This window comes from Hyperolius riggenbachi, chromosome 1 (genome assembly GCF_040937935.1).
Source record: "Hyperolius riggenbachi isolate aHypRig1 chromosome 1, aHypRig1.pri, whole genome shotgun sequence".
NCBI lineage: Eukaryota > Metazoa > Chordata > Amphibia > Anura > Hyperoliidae > Hyperolius > Hyperolius riggenbachi.
Genome location: NC_090646.1, coordinates 219012888 through 219031909, shown reverse-complemented (window position 1 = coordinate 219031909; position 19022 = coordinate 219012888). Strand labels below are relative to the sequence as shown.

Genomic DNA, 19022 nt, shown 5'->3' with positions numbered 1-19022 from the left:
AAGGAGGTTGTCCAGGTCAAGGCAAGACCATGGATGCCCATGGACTGTAGTGATTGGAGGAGGAGGGTGTGGTCAACAGTGTCAAATGCTGCGGAGAGATCAAGGAGGAGCAGGATGGAATAACTGCCTTTGGCCCTGGCAAGGGTAAGGTCATTGACCACCTTGGTGAGGGCTGTTTTAGTTGAGTGTGCAGGTCGGAATCCAGACTGTAGGGGGTCAAGTAGGGTATTGGTGTTGATGTATTGGGTAATGCGTTGGTGGACTAGGCGTTCGAGGAGTTTAGAAGCATAAAGTATGCAATTGCTAAAACCTATATGCCCTCATTCACAAGGACTCCTGCCCTACTTTATAACAAACTAGACAATGTTATCATTTGTTGCACTGCAGGCACAGTAGATCAGCAGGCTACTAGTTTAGGCAGAAGTTTGCCTTCTTAAAACAGAAGGTATTCAGGTTGGAGTGAGCTCTGAGGACCAGTTTGGCTCTGTAATATTAACAAGCTGACACATAATTGCATTCCAGTTGGTTTTGTAAGCATGTTTAGCTATCAGGGATAACGAAGAGATGATTTGCATATTCAGCAGTGATGCACTGTGGGACATCTCAGAGCTCACGCCAACCTGAATATCGCAAATGCCCTCTGTTTTAAGAAGGCAATTTCTGTTTTGCATAGCATTTTAGTAATGGAGGCTTTTTGTTCTCTTTAAGCCCCTTACACACTCCTAGGAGTTCTGGTTCACCCTGAGCTTGCTCGGCATAGTTTAGACAGGCGTGACATTGCCAGGTTAAAGCATTATTTAAAAGGCAAAGATGCACCATGCTGCATTACTGCATTCATATGTTTTTGGGGATATTTTTTTTTCTTCAGGTTTGGTTTGCTTTAAAGAAAATCTGTAACGAAAAAACGTCCCCTGGGGGGTACTCACCTAGGGTGGGGGAAGTCTCCGGATCCTAATGATGCTTCCCCTGTCCTCCTCGGTCCCACGGTGGCGGCGAAAATCCTCGCAGAGCGGCGGCGATGTAAATAATTACCTTCAAGGCTCCAGCGCAGGCGCAGTATCCGCTCTCCCCACGGAGATAGGAGAAAATAGCCGATCTCCGTCGGGCCGCTCTACTGCGCAGGCGCAAGTCTCCTGCACCTGCGCAGTAGAGCGGACCCGACGGAGATCGGCTATTTCCGCCTATCTCCTTCAGAAGAGCCGAAACAGCGCCCCCACTGGAGCCTGGAAAGGGAAATATTGAACAGGCTGTCGAATCTGTCGGGCCGGCTTTGAAGAGCTGCAGCGAGACCCCCATGGGACAGAGGAGGACGGGGGAAGCCTCATTAGGATTCTGAGGCTTCCCCCTCCCGAAGTGAGTACCCCCAGGGGACGTTTTTCTCGTTACAGTGTCTCTTTAAGCTAAACTTCATGGATTCCCTTTTTCTTTTTTCTTTTTTTTTTAATAGCAATATTGAGTTTTCATTGTTAAAGTTTTCGAGCTTGGGAGCAGCAGGAGGGTTGATTGCAATTTTAATGTGTGCACATTTTGTAACTGGCAAAGTTCACTTTAACTGGAGAATATGAATGCTCTTTTAAGGCTATGTGTTTTTTATTACACTTGCATCGGACATTTGAAATTAAAATGTGTTCATTAGAGAAGGAAAAATCAATGCAGGGAAATTTGAATATGCCCCTGAATGCCTCATAAAGTCTAAAATGCTCAACTCTAATCCACTCTCTGTAAAGAGAATGCCAATAACAGCTAGACCTGGGGTGGAATTATGGATGCATAAAGACTAGAGATGAGCGAATAAATTGTCATGAAAACATATCTCACCTGCATTCATTTATTTCCTTCCAATATTGTTTATTTTCCAGATGCTTATTGTGGATGGACAACAACTACGAGTAGATCCTGCTAATGTGATGGATGAAGTTCAGAAGTTTCTTGGTGTTTCTCCTCATTACAACTACTCTGAAGCATTAACGTAAGGACCCTTCAAATGTTAAGAAATTCTGGGAAAAAAGTGCACATTAATATTAAACACTACACAAACCCATATTTCTGGGCTTTTAAAGTCCCATCTCATGAACATCTTAATTTATCAAATCACACGGCTTCATTTAGAATCAGACTATATAAGGTGCATGTGCACGATGACAATTTATTGTGCAGGCTAATTCTTTAAGTAAATTTTAACAACAATAACCATAAATTTACAAATGTGCAATCCCAAAAACGTCAGGTGCAGGCACTGGTATCCTTAATCAATTCTTTAAGTAGCTATCATTTAACAGATAATGCAATGGGAAAATCAAAGTTGCAATATTCTCATTCAGAGCCTTTTTAGACTATGGTGTTGCGGTAACCTTTTTTACCGCATGAGGCCGCTATATCAATGAAAGTCTATGAAGACTTTCATACTTAATGCGACATGATGCAGTGCGATGGAAGTAGGAAGTAGTCCAATCCTGTTGCAAAGTCAACAGTACATTACTGCATAATCCTTGCCTAATGCACAGATTATGCAGTAATGAAAGTCTATGGCGATGCATTCAAGTGTAAAAAACAGAGCACAGTGCGATGCTGCACGCATGCGCAGACTGAAGGGAGTCCCATTGACGTACTTCCTGTCCAGTATGGAGTACGTCACTGTGCAGGGGGGGCCTATGCATATGACCCTATTGGCTCACTCTGTCACAGGGTCAGAGTGCGGAATTGTGCGGTTATCCCGTGGCAGGCTCCCCGCTACAGGATCACTGCACTACAAAAGTGTAAAAGGAACCTCAAATAACCCATCTTTAGTGGTCTCAGCCTACCAATTGTGAGCCTACAGAAAAATGGTATATGGCATCTTGTTTTGTGTTAGAAGGGATGGCGTTGCATGAACATGTTTGCGAATGTGCGCTCACACCAAGATTTGCACATAAACTGTTGTCCAGTAATGTGCTGCATGACCTATACACATGGTTAGCTGGGTTGGAATGGCCAATAGTTGAGGCAGTCCTATATGTAATCTCCATTGGGTTCAGGGGGGATATGGACAAATAAGCATCCACTGCACTATTGAGTGTCCAGGTCCAGGCTCAGGGCCGCGTTCAGGGCATCACAGGGGGGACTGCTGTATGGGGCCCAAGTGAATCTGGGGCCTGGTAAACAGTGCTACACACGGGCCCCAGCTGCAGTCTGTGCCTGTCCTTCTGGCTGCCCATTAGTGTTGTGAGAGGTGCCGGGAGGCTCATCCAGGAGTTACCTTAGTCAGTTAGTGAATAATGTAAACCTGAGAAAAATAGGAGAAAATATTTTTACTCATCTAGGGCTCCTTCCAACACCCTGTAGTCCGTCAGTCCCCTCGATACCTTTCCTGTCCCATCCGTTGTGCTTCTGTGAAGTCTGCACAGCTGGGTTGCGGGGCACTGCACATGCATTGTTCTGGGTCGCTGTAGCTGGGAATGATCTGTGCAAGCACAGTTACGATCTTAATGAACTGAGTATACACACAGAATGCTCCCAGCCATGGGAATGCATGAAAACTGGACGCACAGACCTTAGTGTGTTAAGGCCTTCAAAGATTGTGATTTGCTATGTGGGGGCAGAGGGGAGTGAGGAGGGCCCAGCAGGGTTTGCCCAGTATGAGCCACAAAACTTTTTGATGGCGGCCCTGTCCAGGCTAGATACAGTAACTTCTCTAATTAGCACTAGTGATCCTCTCTTACCCTGCATCCAGTGTACTCTCCAAAAGAGCATTTATTTCGTGCAAATTTGTGGCCAGATTTCATTGAAAACAGATAAAAAATTAAGCAAAGTTTAGATATTTCTTCTCAGTTCAGACCAAAACTATCATTCCTATAGGTGCACCTGACATTTTCCAATGAAGTCCATATAACGTGACAACTTAACACTCGTGTGACGTACCTCAACTGTACAAGGACATTAGACTCCAAAGCAAGTTAAATAAAGCCAAGGCAAACACTATTTCAGGACTGAATGGCAGGGCATTTTCTAGGCTAAATTGCTCCCAGGGCGAGGGTATAAAAATTGCGTGTCCTTCCCCCACCCCATGGATTCGCAGACCCTTACTCTTTAGGGACAGTTAGACAGCCTCAGGTCACAAGTAGATCTGCTGACGTACTAGTGACCAGCCAATCATCCGGGATGAAGCAAGGGCCAGGAAAACACACAGGACAAAAGAGAGCATGGCAAGCCGACTCCTCCTTGGGCGCCGCACACTGACTGCCTGCAGTACCACTGCAAGACATCAGGTGTCATCACGCCGTGGTGATGTGATGATGACTTGACATTGGATGCTGGCAGCCCAGGAGGAGTCAAGGAAGGTGATCATGCTGGTAATCTTCTTTCTTCATCCATTTGTCTGCACTGCGCATTACCAGCTCCCTAGCGGTTATGTCTTTCTGCCTGCACCCCCCCCCTTCTTCTACTTGCCAGTCTGTGCCCAGGGCGGTCGCCCTGCCTGCAATGGATAACTATTATAGAGCTTTAATGACACAACAAGAGCTTTAATGACACAACAGACATCATTTTACAATGCTTTCACCTGGACAACAAAACTAGAAAAATTCAAGGCACCTAAAAAGCAGTGGAATGTGTTATGTTGTGTTTACAAAGTATGAGAAGCATTCACAGCAATCAAATGCAAATTAACATCTGTAAGAGCTATTAGAAATTCACTGACTGTCACACATTGTTTTCAAATGTCCCACAAAATGAATGCTAATACCTGTTTAGTCCTTAAACTGTATTGGTCAGTTTTATGTGTACTTACAAGACACTACATGCACATTTATAAAGCAAATGTCTTTATTTTAGGTTTGATTCACATAAAGGTTTTTGGTGTCAGTTATTGGAGGAGGGAAAAACAAAATGTCTTGGAAAAAGTAAAGGAAGAAAATATCCTCCTATGGATGCCGAGGTGAGTATTTTTTGTTTATGCATGTTTACCCACAGAAAATAGTAGGGTGTCTGCATTAGGTACACACTAAATAAGTATACTCATATGTTATTTCTGGATTACTTGCAGCATAAGCATTTCTGAGGGAGTAGTCATAGATGTGATTGTTCCATAGAGCTAACGTTTCTTACATCTGCTGAAGGTGACAACAATAGTTACTGTAAAGAAATTGTGTTTCCATTATTACCATTTCACTCCTAGCTAGGGCTGCTCAAATCCGGATCCAGGAGACAGACCTGTGCGGGGTGGCGGGGGGGGGGCTTACCCGTCTGACGTCTTCTTCGTTCATCCTTGGCGCCTCCCACGATGCGGTCCACGTGCATCACGTGACTACTATCACTTCCTCCTTCAACCCGGAAGGAGGAAGTGTTTGTAGTCACGTGACCGCCGCGTGAAACGCATCGTGGGAGGTGCCAGGGACAGACGAAGAAGACGTCAGACAGGTAAGCTTGACCCCCGTCCACCCCGCACAGGTTTACTGGGAGATATCCGGATAGCAACTATCTGGGTGTTTCCCGGATCTGGATTTGAGCAGCCCTACTCCCAGCATTCCTCACAGCCATTTACAAGACGCATGCTGATGCCATATCTGTCTGTCACAGGGAGTGCATGAGGTATGAGGTCATCAGATTTCATCCCTTTAGGGCTTGATTCACTGAAGGGTGCTAACACAGTTAGAAAAGCTTTGCACGTGCAAACTAGGGTGCTAAGTAGTTTGCACGGCAAAGCTGTTACTATTCGCGCGCTAAAATAGCAAATAGCAAAGTTTGCACGCATAAAGTTTTGCGCACACCGCTTTGCATGCAAAATCATCCGCTTCACATGCAAAGTATGCTTATCACGCTACTGAGCATGTGAAGTAGAGGATTTTGCACGTGAAGCGTTGCACACAAACGCAAACTTTGCGCGCACAAACTTTTGAATGCATATTTGAGCGTGCAAAGCCAGTTTGCATGTGCTAAGTGGCTTTTCACGGGCGTGCTAACACTTAGCACACTTCTGTGAATCAAGTCCCAGGTGTTGCCCATGCTCAACCCATTTATTTTATTGCCTCTTATTTGGTCCTTGTCTCACTCACAATAAAAAGGCTAAGTGTGTGTGTGTGTGTGTGTGTGTGTGTGTGTGTGTGTGTGTGTGTGTGTGTGTGTGTGTGTGTGTGTGTGTGTGTGTGTTGGGGGAGGGGCTTGGGATTGTTACAGGTTTTCTTTAACTCTATTGGGCATAGAGTTCATTAGAGCTTCACAGGTTGCCACTCACTGGAAGCACTGGAATCCTTTTCCACTCGTTCATTGTGAAGCTGGTGGATGTCAGAGACCTTGTGCTACTTCACCTTTTTCTTGAGGACGCCCCACAGATGTTAGCTACTGTATAACAATATTATCTAAATTTAGCCCATGTTCTTTGGCATACAGACCATTACATTTACTGATGTTTACACCGCGGAGTTTGCTTCTGCTTATCATTAAAACTTTCTGGAACGTAAAATCCCAGCTAAGCATACAAATCAAGAAAAAGCAATCTATCATAGCAACACAAAAGCATAATGAGTAAACATAATTTAATCTACTGTCAGCGAGTATGATTATCCCAGCCCACGCACGTTATACAGGCAGGTCTAAATAAAAACAAAACAACAACTTTCACAGGAACAAATTGAGAACTTTCCAAGGAAGCAGCAAAGTCTAACGATATATCAACAAAGACAAATGCTTGAAAGAGCTTTTCTGGAATATCACGCTGGTAAAGGCATACTGTAAATCTGTCAATAGAAGCCTGAGGCTGTGTAGTTATCACTTGAAATGAAAATTCTCCATTGTATTTTCACCTTATCTATCATTTTAAAAGTGATGGTAGCAACCATTAACACAGCAGAATCACCACACACTGTATTCAGTATTGCACACCACACACATTGCCATTGTAGTTAAAATGCAGGAGTAGCTTTATCAGTGTGGATGGAATCTGAACAGAGATCAGTGTCACAGACACAAAACACATTTTAATTAGAACATGGCTGTTAATCTATAAGGTTTTCTTCTTTAGAATAAAATAATTAATATGTACAGTTTTACCACAATATAAATAGTCGCACAAGATATTTTTGATGCATAGTCATAAACTAAGAAAATACATTTTGCAGGATGACTTTCTGTTCCCCTGTCTGATAAAAGGGGGTGAACAATGCAAAACTATTTTGCAGTTTTTATTTATTTAAAAAATGGAAGATTTAATTTTATGGTGATTTTCAAAACCATGGACCGTTTAAGCGATAGTTATGGTTAAAGGATACCTGAACAGACACTTGGCATGATGAGACAAACATGTATGTACAGTTCCAAGCCTACATTGAACCAGGCTGAGTTCCTGTATTTCTTTTCCTCACTGTTAAACTAGTCCAGCTCTGGACAAACCTCCCCGCGGGCCGTATCCGGCCCACAAGCACTGTTCATCCGTTCATTGCTGGGTGGCCATATTTCTCTCCTTCCTTCCTCCCTCCCTCCCTCCCTGCAGGGTTGCAAGTGGGCAATAAGAGTGGGTTAACACACCCTTAATCTCTGCTTCCAGTGTCCCACCTCAATGGCAACAGGGCGTCATGTGATACGCTGTCAGGACCTGTCAGTGTATTACACACTGGCACGTCCTGATGGTGTGTGAATCGACATCCTGTGACTATGGAGACCCGACACTGGAAGCAGAGATGACACTCACGACTGCAGGGAGGGAAGTGGGGATTCAAAAGAAAGGAATGTGGCCTGTGGCCCACAGCCATTGGCCCAGGCCATGCAGGGCCGGTTCTCTCATGAAGCAAGTTGGAACATTTGCATCAGGCACAGAGATTTTAGGGGAAGCATTTTTGTACTGTGTGTACCTTCCTGGGGAGAAACGGCGTGGCTGAGGGTGAGCAGTTTGTTTGTAGCAGACTCACAGCCAGCCAGTGTGCTATTGTGTTGAGCTGCAGCATGTTATGTGAGATCATTAAATAAAGCAGAGAAAATTGTCGGTGTGCTGTGAGATCATTCCAAATCGGGGAGGGGTGGGAGTGCATCTTTACAAGTTTGCCTCAGGCAGCGAAAAAAAAAAAAGAACCAGCCCTGGGGCCATGTATACTTTGCCCAGGTCTGAGCTAGCCATACACTATTCAACCGTACTGTTGACAGGCCCACGATCAGCCTGCAATTGACATTGCACTTGATATCAGCCAAGAACCGCAATCATGTAATGTCATCCATAGATTGATCACAGGACAATCGTGGTGCAGAACCACAATTTTTGCCCAAATAGATATTTTTTTCACAAATCAAATATCTAATTGAGCAAAAATATTGTATATTGTATGGTCAGCTTTAGTGTTAAAATGTAAGGGCTTTAAATGACAGTTTCTTTGTAATAGGACTTCAGACTGTAGCTTAACCACTTGACCACTGAGGGGTTTTACCCCTTGAGCACCAGAGCAATTTTCACCTTTCAGTGCTCCTTCTATTCATTCATCTCTAACTGTATTATTACTTATCGCAATGAAATGAACTATATCTTGTTTTTTTCGCCACCAATTAGGCTTTCTTTAGGTGGGATATTATGCCAAGAATTATTTTATTCTAAATGTGTTTTAATGGGAAAATAGGAAAAATTGTGGGGGGGGAAAATAATTTTTCAGTTTTCGGCCATTATAGTTTTTAAATAATGCATGCTACTGTAATTAAAACCCATGAAATTTATTTGCCCATTTGACCCGGTTATTACACCGTTTAAAAGTCCCTATCACAATGTTTGGCGCCAATATTTTATTTGGAAATAAAGGTGCATTTTTTCAGTTTTGCGTTCATCCCTAATTACAAGCCCATAGTTTATAAAGTAACAGTGTTATACCCTCTTGACATAAATATTTAAAGAGTTCAGTTCCTAAGGTAACTATTTATGTATTTTTTTATTGTAATTTTTTTTTTATTACAAAAAAAAAAAATTGGGGGAGTGTGGGAGGTAATGAGTTAATTTATAATGTAAAACTATGTATATGAAAAATACTTTTGGGTGTAGTTTTACTATTTGGCCACAAGATGGCCACAGTAACATTTTGTGAATGCGTCCTGCAAGCGTAGGAAGTACGCTTTCAGGAAGTTTAGGGAGGCTGGGAAGCTTTTATTTTTTCACAATGATCGCGCTGCTTCTCATAGAAGCAGCCGATCATTGCTGGGGGACTTAGATCAACGAACGAGAATAGTTATTCCCAATCATTGATCTCTGGGCGAGCAGACAGCGGCGTGTGCACGAGCATGCGGGAGCGCGGACAGCGGCGGCCTGCACGAGCACGGGAGCGTGCACACGAGCGAGCGGGAGCGCGGACAGCGGCGGTAGCGGTGGGAGGTGCGTATATCTCGGTTCCTGGTGGTTAAAGGTTGTGCAAAGGGATGGAGATATACGCACCTGCGGTGGTGAAGTGGTTAAAAGGAACCCGAGGTGAGAGAAATATGGAAGCTGACATTTTTTTTTCCTTTTTAACAATACCAGTTGCCTAGCAGTCCTGCTGGTCAGTAGTGTCCGAATCACACCCCTGAAACAAGCATGTAGCTAATCTTGTCAGATATTTGTCAGAAACACCTGACAGCCAGGCATTGTGCATTTTTTAAAAGGATATAAATATGTCAGCCTCCATATGTCTCTCACCTTGGGTTCCCTTTACCTTTCACTGAGAGAAAACTCTGAGTGAAGGGAATATAGGTCAATAGTTCAAGATTGGGGTTGAAATGCTTGTAAAACTGTAATCTTTCAACTAAAATAATATTATCAAAAAAACTCTTGTTTAGCTATTAAACACACAAAAAAAGGCGTACGTTAAAAAAGGGCACCGGGAAAAAAGGGCGCAGGGTTTTAAATGATAAGCATGAATAATGTTTAAAAAATATTGTGCTATATTTTGTTTAAAAATAATGTTTTATAAAGTTAGAAATCATTAAATAATGTGTATGAAATCGGCAATAGTATAGACGTTAATCTTCCCTGTTTAAAAAAGTGAAATGTATAATAACATTTTATAAAAGATTAATAAGAATTTTACTAAAACTATACCTAACCCTACTCTCACACAGAACCCACCCTGTACCTACCCCTAACCCCTAGCCCCCCCTGGTGGTGCCTAAACCTAAGACCCCCCTGGTGGTGCCTAACCCTAAGACCCCCCTGGTGGTGCCAAAACCTAAGACCCTCCTGGTGGTGCCTAACCCTAAGACCTCCCTGTTGGTGCCTAAACCTAAGACCCCCCTGGTGGTGCCTAACCCTAAGACCCCCCTGGTGGTGCCTAAACCTAAGACCCCCCTGGTGGTGCCTAACCCTAAGGCCCCCCTGGTGGTGCCTAAACCTAAGACCCCCCTGTGATAAGCATTAATAATGTTTTAAAGAAATATTGTGCTGTTTTTCGTTTAAAAAATAATGTTTTTAAAAAATATTGTACTGTTTTTCGTTTAAAAATAATGTTTAAAAAATTATAAATTATTAAATAATATGTAATCATGAGAAGCAGTTATAAAACATTAAAAGTCTGCGGCCGCCGCTTGTAAAACGTTATTTTTCTCCGGCACCCTTTTTTCCTGTTAGGCGCCCATTAAACGATATTTATTATGGGAGTGAATGGTGGCGCCCTTTTTGTCCACCTGCCTCATGCGCCCAAATTTCCTGCTTCCCAAAAAAAGACAGTGGGATTCCAATAAAATTTAATTTGTGAGACGGACCATAAGTGATAAGTGAATCTCATCAGTTTGTTTTCAGCTCAGGTTTGCTTTCAGACAAAGTGAGATTTATTCAACCTGCCTACACCAGTCTCCTGGGGGGAAACCAGTGGCTCACCTCATAGATAAAATAATAAAATGTTTTTTTCAGAAGCTGTTAAGAAGATGTCAAATGTTAAAATAAAATGAAAATAAAAGATCAAACCTCATGTTTAGGCCTCTTAATTTGTGTGTGAGGGCTCGTTCCCACTGTTGCGACGCGATTTCGGCCGCATTCCGACGCTTGTAAAAACGCATGCGGATGCGTTTCCGCATGCGTTTTTACCCGCGATTTCGCATGCGATTTCGCATGGCAGGGTGCCATGCGAAATTAACCATGACACTGCCAGGGCAAAATAAAATTGAAAAAGGTGCGAAATCGCACGCGAAATACATTTAATTAAATTAAAATATTAAATACATTAGCAGCGATTCGCACGGATTCCCGACGCAGGCGAAATCGTTGGCTCTTTTGTGCGTTTTTTTACCGCTGAAAAAAACGCACCTCAACAACGCTACAGTGGAAACAGGCCCATCCACTTGCATTACATGTGCGGATCTGCATGCGTTGGACGCATGCAGATTCGCGATAGTGGGAACGAGCCCTGAAGCTTAGTTAACTACTTAAGGATGTTGCTAGTTGAAATCTACGCCCTGTTTTGATACTGATGTGGCTGCCAGGGCGTAGATTTTGAATCACCGCCACAGCGCGTTCCAGCTGCTCTCGACGCTCCATTCGATCATGCCGCTATCTCCCCACCGCAGCTCACTTGTACTGCCATCTCTATGACTGCAGAACCCTGTTAGCTGGTCAGTAGCCAGGCGATACCCAAACTGTACCGTGAAGTAGAAAGGTAAGTGGTGTCATCTCTGGCACACAGCGTTGGGTCAAGGGTCCATCTGACCACGGATGCCTGGTCTGCCAAGCACGGTCAGGGCAGGAACATTACTTACACAGCCCATTGGGTCAACCTGGTGACCGATGGCAAGCAGGGAGTACGTGGCTGTGCAGCGGACCGATTAGTGACACCTCCACGGCTTGCAGGCAGGCCTGCTGCCACCTCCTCTCCTTCTCCTCCTACTCCTCCTGCTACATCCTCTTCGCTGTTGACGCGTACTTAGGTACGCATGCGCCATGACTTTGCGTCATGACATTGCGACCATTCGATTGGTCGGCGGCCGGGTAAGTGGGTGGAGCTTAGAATATCCGCCCCAACTATGAGGGTTGCCTTCTGTGGGAGGCCCCTGTGGCAGTATTAGATGCTGATTGGCTGAACCTATTTTCACATTTTACTCCTGATAGCCATGGCGGATCTGGCGGTGAGTCAAACATATGCTAAGATGTAACCAGCGCCTTATGGTGTGTGCATTTTGGAGGAAATATTGAGGTTGTGCAGAGCTTTGTGAGGACATTTTTGGTAAAAGGGGAGGTTTTTCTAGATGCCATGGAGTTCTCCATCAGGTCCACTGATGACATCTTGTCCGGTGATTGGATGAGACCAGTGCTGCATTCTGATTGGTTTTTAGACCTATATAAGCACATGATTTGTATGTTGTTTTTATGCAGTCTTGAACAACTTGATAAAGAGCTCAGATGCTCGAAACAGCGGTCTGTCGTTGTACTTTCTGCCTTGTCTGATGTGACCAATAAAGAAGCTATACTTTACTTTACTACATTGGTGCCTGCCAAACCTTTGTTCCTATACTCCCTGATTGATGTATACACATGCACAATATTTTAAAGCACTTTAGGCCTCCAATTTAGCAATAAAATGTGATTTCTTCCCTTAAAATCCTGATTTTTCCCAGGGAGTTTTGGCATGTATCCCACTCCGCCATGCCCTCCCCCAGGTGTTAGACCCCTTGAAACATCTTTTCCATCACTTTTGTGGCCAGCATAAATGTTTCTAGTTTTCAAAGTTCGCCTCCCCATTCAAGTCTATTGCGGTTTGCGGAAGTTCGCATTTGCGGTTCGCGAACCGAAAATAGAAGGTTCGGGCCATCTCTACAACTGATACATAACTGACAACAACTAATATATTAGTTATAATAAAATCTTGTCAGAAGTGGAAGGAATCATTGTAAGATGAAAATGGAGAGCTTTTATTTATTTTAAATAATTTTACTCAGTTCAGGTTCCCTTTAAAGGACAGCTGAAGTAAGAGGGATATAGAAGGTTTACTTCCTTTTAAGCACTCAAAGGAATCATCAGGCAAAAGAAAAAAAAAAGCTTTACTTACCTGGGGTTTCTCCAGCCCCTTGCAGCCGACCATCCCACGCCGACCGCTCTGCTCTCTGTCGCCGTCCCGGTCTCCGCACACGGTGCAGAGGCCAATCCCGAGGTCATCCTTACTACGCCTGTGTGAACTGCCGCTGTCAATCAAGCCCTCGTTGTACGCAGCTTACTGCGTAGGTGCAGTAGTTCTGCGCCTGCGCAATTGCCGTGAAGAGGTCGGCAAGAAGTTAAACAATACCAGTTGCCTGTTATCCTGATGATCTCTTTGGCTGCAGTAGTATCTGATTCACACACCTGAAAAAGGATGCGTCAGTCTTCAGTCGAACCCCCAATGTGCATGCTTGTTCAGGGTCTATGGCTAAAAGTATTAGAGGCAGAGGATCATCTGGACAGCCAGGCAATTTGCAATGATTAAAATGAAATAAATATGGCAGCCTCCATAACACTTTAACGTCAGGTGTCCTTTCAAGTTGTTTGTCACTCTTGGCAAAATAAATCTGTATGTTTCTGCTCATAAATGAATCAGTGTACATTCAGTTATGTTACATTACTGCACTGAGACAAGGGTGCAGAGCAGTATATAGACATAGCAGAACATACTATTGTTCAGAAGCACAAGCTGTTCAGACTGGATTCTCAATATTGCTGAGCCCCGCAGCAGGGAAGCAGTCTACTATGAATTTATTTAGGCTTTTGCACCATTGTCTTCCTGGGCAGAACTGTGTGACAATACAAATTACTGCTTATCAGCGGATTCATTTTTGAGTGGACAGAGTATTAAGCATGTGACATCCAGCCATACTTTATATAATTAGCCAGGAACAGAGGAACTTTCTAAGCAGCATGGTGTTACAATAATTGTCTTGTTCCGTGTTATTTTCTCTGTGGGTGTTGAAATTCAAGACATTTCTATAATTACAACTTTGTGTTATGTATAATGCTGTCATGACAATTACCTGGCTACACCAAGCTTCAGGTAATTTGTGAGAGCTAAATTTTTAATGAAAACACACTCTGCAATAAAAATATTCTCTCTATGTGATGCCAATGTTACTAGGAGCTCGCTATATGAAATAGAAAAGTGAACGATGCTTAGAATATATTATCAAGCAATTGTTGTCTTCTATACACGCTGTTAAACAATTGCATATCACAATTCATATCATTGTGTCCACAAGCACATGTGCCTTGTCTAGACTCCATGGGGCTTGATTCACAAAGCGGTGCAAAGTGTTTGCACGCCTGTGAAAAGCCCTTTATCACGCCTAAACTCAGTTTAGGAGTGATAAGAAGAAACTCGCGCGATCTCCCGCGCGCAAAGTTTTGCGCGCGTAGCGCACCGCGCTGCGCGCGCAGTGTGCCGTGCTTCGCGCGCAGCGTCCATTGAGCCCTATGGGACTACGCGCGCAAAACTTTGCGCGCGGAAGCTTCGCGCGAAGAGCAGCACAAATCGGTGATAACTCAGCTTTGCACCGCTTATCACGCCTAAAGTCTTTTAGGCGTGATAACTGAGTTATCACCGCTTTGTGAATCAAGCCCCAAGTGTGTGTAGACTATGCCTCTGCCCAAAGGATGGCTGCTAGAAACATGTATCATGTAGTACAAGATAAGATCATTGGGTCACATAAACATAAAGTATTTACTAACATTTAAATTGCTTAAAGGACATCCGAGGCGAAAAAACAAACTGAGATGAATAATTGTATCGGTCCTCCTCCTTCTAAAAATGACTTTTAAAGTTATCCCACAGTTTTATTTTATATTTAAATCAACTTTTTAAGCTTTTACTGTTTCATGGAATTTTCTCAATGACACATTAATTGAAGTATGCCAGGGCTAAAATATATGAACTATTGACCTTTTTTATCTCTTTCCTGCTCTTAGAAGCCATTTACTGCCACAAAAGTGTTTTATGGCAGCAATTCCTCATCAGTGAGGGTTATGCTAGAGTCCGACCCAGTCCCGACCCAGACAGGAACTGTCACTTACATACCTGATTTTTAACTTTTTCAGGCAGGGAAAGAAATAAAGGAATGCAGCATAATTATTTGTGTGCTAGGCACTGTACATACCCATCTCTATCTCTTCATGTCACATGTCACCTCGTAAGTCCTTTAACATTTTAGCAAATATCTAGAAATGCACCTATGCAAAAAGTGGGCTGAGCTATAAATAGCACTATTCTCACACAGAACCCTCCTTCCTCTGATGCCTAACCTTAATGACCTACCCCCACAGCTAACAATAACCACCACCCCATGCCTAACATTAATCACCCCCATGGCTAACCTTAAACCACCACCACCCTCTTAGCTAACCTTAACCACTCCCCACCCCCACAGCTTACCTTAACCACTCCCCACCCCCACAGCTAACCTTAACCACTACCCCATGCCTAGCCTTAACAACCCCCACAGCTAACCTTAAACCACCACCACCCCCTTAACCACTCCCCACCCCCACAGCATACCTTAAAGAGAACCCGAGGTGTATTTAAAGAATGTTATCTGCCTACAGAGGCTGGATCTGCCTATACAGCCCAGCCTCTGTTGCTATCCCAAACCCTACTTAGGTCCCCCTGCACTCTGCAATCCCTCATAAATCACAGCCGTGCTGTGAGGCTGTGTTTACATCTGTAGTGTCAGTCTCAGCTGCTCCCCCGCCTCCTGCATAGCTCCGGTCCCTGCCCCCATCCCTTCCCTCCAATCAGCAGGGAGGGAAGGGATGCAGGCGGGGACTGGAGTTCTGCAGGAGGCGGGGAGAGCAGCAGACTGACACTATAGAGATAAACACAGCCAGCTCTGACAAGCTGTTTGTCAGCAGCGTGGCTGTGATTTATGAGGGATTGCAGAGTGCAGGGGGACCTTAGGGGGGTTTGGGATAGCAACAGAGGCTGGGCTGTATAGGCAGATCCAGCCTCTGTATGCTGATAATATTCTTCAAACCCACCTCGAGTTCTCTTTAACCGCCCCCTGCACCAACTGGCTTTTTAATGGCAATAGTTCCATCGGGAGCACTTTTGTCCAGACTTCTTTGGGCAGTAGATGAGTGTATCTGAGTCGTACAGGTTCCTGCCTGCTCTCAGCTCATAGCTTTGCTGGACATCTTCCAGTTCCAGCTTTGAAGGGAGCAGGCATGATGTGTCTTTCTTTTGCACCTTTTTGATATCATTGGTTAGTAATACACCTGACTATATGGCAGATGAAATTCAATGTTGAAAAATGTAAAGTCATGCATTTTGGTCGTACCAATGGTCTAGCACCATACAAAATAAATGGGATACAGTTGGGGACATCAAACTTGGAGAAGGACTTAGGAGTACTCATCGACAACAAGTTAAATAATCGCACTCAATGCCAAGCCGCTGCAGCTAAAGCTAGCAAAATTTTGGGATGCATTAAAAGGGAAATAAAAACGCGAGATGCTAGCATAATATTGCCCCTGTTTAACTCTCTAGTAAGGCCACATCTGGAATCTGGAATTCAGTTCTGGGCACCACATTACAGGAAAGATATTGCAGTTTTAGAGCAGGTGCAGAGACGAGCAACAAAATTGATACGTGGGATGGAAGGTCTCACTTACCAAGAAAGGTTAGATAAACTAGGTTTATTTAGTCTGGAGAAAAGACGCCTTAGAGGGGATGTAATTAACATGTATAAATACATCAGAGGGCAATATAAAAGCTTGGCAGATGAGCTTACTGTCCCTAGGCCTTCTCAAAGGACTAGAGGACATGATCTGCGCATGGAGGAAAAATGTTTTAGCCATTTATTTAGGAAAGGGTTCTTTACAGTAAGAGTGATTAAGTTGTGGAATGCATTGCCACAGGAAGTAGTTATGGCAAACTCTATACCTGCATTTAATGGCTACAATTACTAGGTAATGCCTAATGATGTTGATCCAGGGATTTTATCTGATTGCCATCTGGAGCCAGGAAGGAATTTTTTCCCTTTTGGGGCTAATTTGACCATGCCTTGTAAGGGTTTTTCGCCTTCCTCTGGATCAATAGGGATATGTGAGGGAGCAGGCTAGTGTTGTAATTTGTTCTGTGGTTGAACTCGATGGACGTATGTCTTTTTTCAACCCAAATAACTATGTAACTATGTATACAAGATCCCTGAGTTTGTGCAAGTGTACTTCAAAGAATGAATTCTGTTTTAAAGGCAAAGAGTAGGAATGATTTGATTTACATTTTTCTTGTGTTAACTCACATTGCATTATGTAAATTTATAAGAATTATTATTATTATTATTATTATTAATTTATGAAGTGCCAACACATACTGTGGTGGTCTACAAAGTAAGAAACAAACATGGGGTACATAATTATACACACAAATGGAATACACCAATATACAAAATACATAATTGGTGACAAAATACAGAATTGGTTATGACAGTGACAAAAGTAACATGATGAATAAAATGTATAATGAATTCCAAGACACAAGAGGTGGAGAGAGCCCTGCCCTTGCAATCGTACAATCTAAAGGAATGGGTGGAAACAAGAGGTAGGGTAGTATACAATAAACATACCTAGAGGCAGTGTGTTTTAGGATATCTAGTATGAGTGCAACTTGGCTTTAGGTCAAAGGCGAAGTGACCTAAGGTAGAGCGTATGCTTGTTGGACCAAGTGAGTTTTGCAAGAGCGTTTAAAGGTAACAAAGGTTGCAGAGTGACGGATGTGTTGTGGGAGAACATTCCAGAGGTGGGTTGAAGCACGTGCAAAATCTTGTACACGTGAATGCGAAGAGGTAATTCTAGAGAAGATTATATCAAAGAGTAAGGGGCGCTAATGGTTAGAGAGCAAAAAAATGTTGCTCACAGAAGGGAGGAAAAAAAATCACTCCCTTTCCAGCTGCTACCTCACTGTTGGAGTACCCCTATCTCCAACTCAGTTTAAATACCTGCTATAGAAAAAATGTAAGGCGCGCTAGGAATAATTCCTAATTCTAGAGAAGCACAACAGCAGGTGATGTGCAGATCTGAGTGAGATAACAATCAGGTTAGTATCTGGAAACTAATGAGGAGATGTACAGGGGAGAAAGATAAACAATTAGAATGCATAATCATGACAGCATTCTCAGTTTGCAGTATTTTCTTAAACATTTTCTTTATATACCTTTTATTAACACATATGAGTTAGTTTGAAAATTAATGAATGTTATACAACGTCTTCATGGAGGCATTAATGTAGACGGGCTAGTAACATTTTATTTCTGCTTTAATTTCAGTGCCGAGGTTTCCTGTCAAGCTATTACCGGAACCACAATGTGGAATTATCCAAGCTTTTGCACAAACTTGGCCAGCCATTGCCTTCATGGCTTAGACAAGAGCTTCAGAAAATCAGATAGCACAGAATGTAACTGTAAGAAGAAGCTTCAAGAAGGACTTCCAGTAACCTACCACAACATTTCCTTGTGGCAAACAACAGACAATACTTCACCATTTACCTCTTTGAAAGAGTCCCACCAGAAAGCTTGTGTTCCATGTGCTGGCATGTGGATCTCACCACCACCGTATTATATGGTGTTATATTTCACTTTCAAACTGCTATACAAAAAGTTATAACAAAAAGTTATACACAGTTATAGTTATAGACAGTGGGCCTAATTTATGGAAACTGAGACAAAGGAGACCAGAAACAAAGTGAACCTGCTGCTCAAAAGAACCAGTCTGATGCCCAACAAGAAGGCTGCTGCCAACCAACAACTCTACTATTGCTTCATCAAACCAGTTTTTATAAATCAACCCTTCTGAACTAAAGAATGATAATGATAAATATAACATGTAAAGTAAAAAGTGGTAATGTCATTCAACATTTAGGGCATTGGATTATCTTACTTTACAATAACTATTTTTTTTATGTTAATAAAAGCCTATCAACATTAAGTTGAATTCTGTTTATGTTTATGAGTAGTAACCAAGGTGCAGAGGACACTCAGCAAAAGAGCAGTGTGGTGAGAGCTACTGTGTCTATGGTACCAGCAAAAGAGCATCGGGTGTCGACATGCAGGGGCAGTTGTTCTATAAGGAGCTCTGGATACCTCCTTAATAAAGGAGGCTCCCAGGTGCC

The 19022-nt window shown here is 43.1% G+C and overlaps 1 protein-coding gene across 5 annotated transcripts in view; it reads left to right on the top strand.

Annotated features, from left to right (window-relative positions):
* The window catches only part of LOC137571489 (bifunctional heparan sulfate N-deacetylase/N-sulfotransferase 3-like), a 353270-nt gene extending 334449 nt beyond the window's left edge, over positions 1–18821 (top strand). For all 5 annotated transcript variants that reach the window (XM_068280713.1, XM_068280686.1, XM_068280704.1 and 2 more), the window contains 3 exons: positions 1860–1969; positions 4810–4912; positions 18181–18821. In XM_068280713.1, coding sequence (XP_068136814.1) covers positions 1860–1969; positions 4810–4912; positions 18181–18300 — 333 coding nt within the window. In that variant the 3' untranslated portion in view covers positions 18301–18821. The remainder of the gene's footprint in view (positions 1–1859; positions 1970–4809; positions 4913–18180) is intronic.
* Positions 18822–19022: the final 201 nt, after the last annotated feature.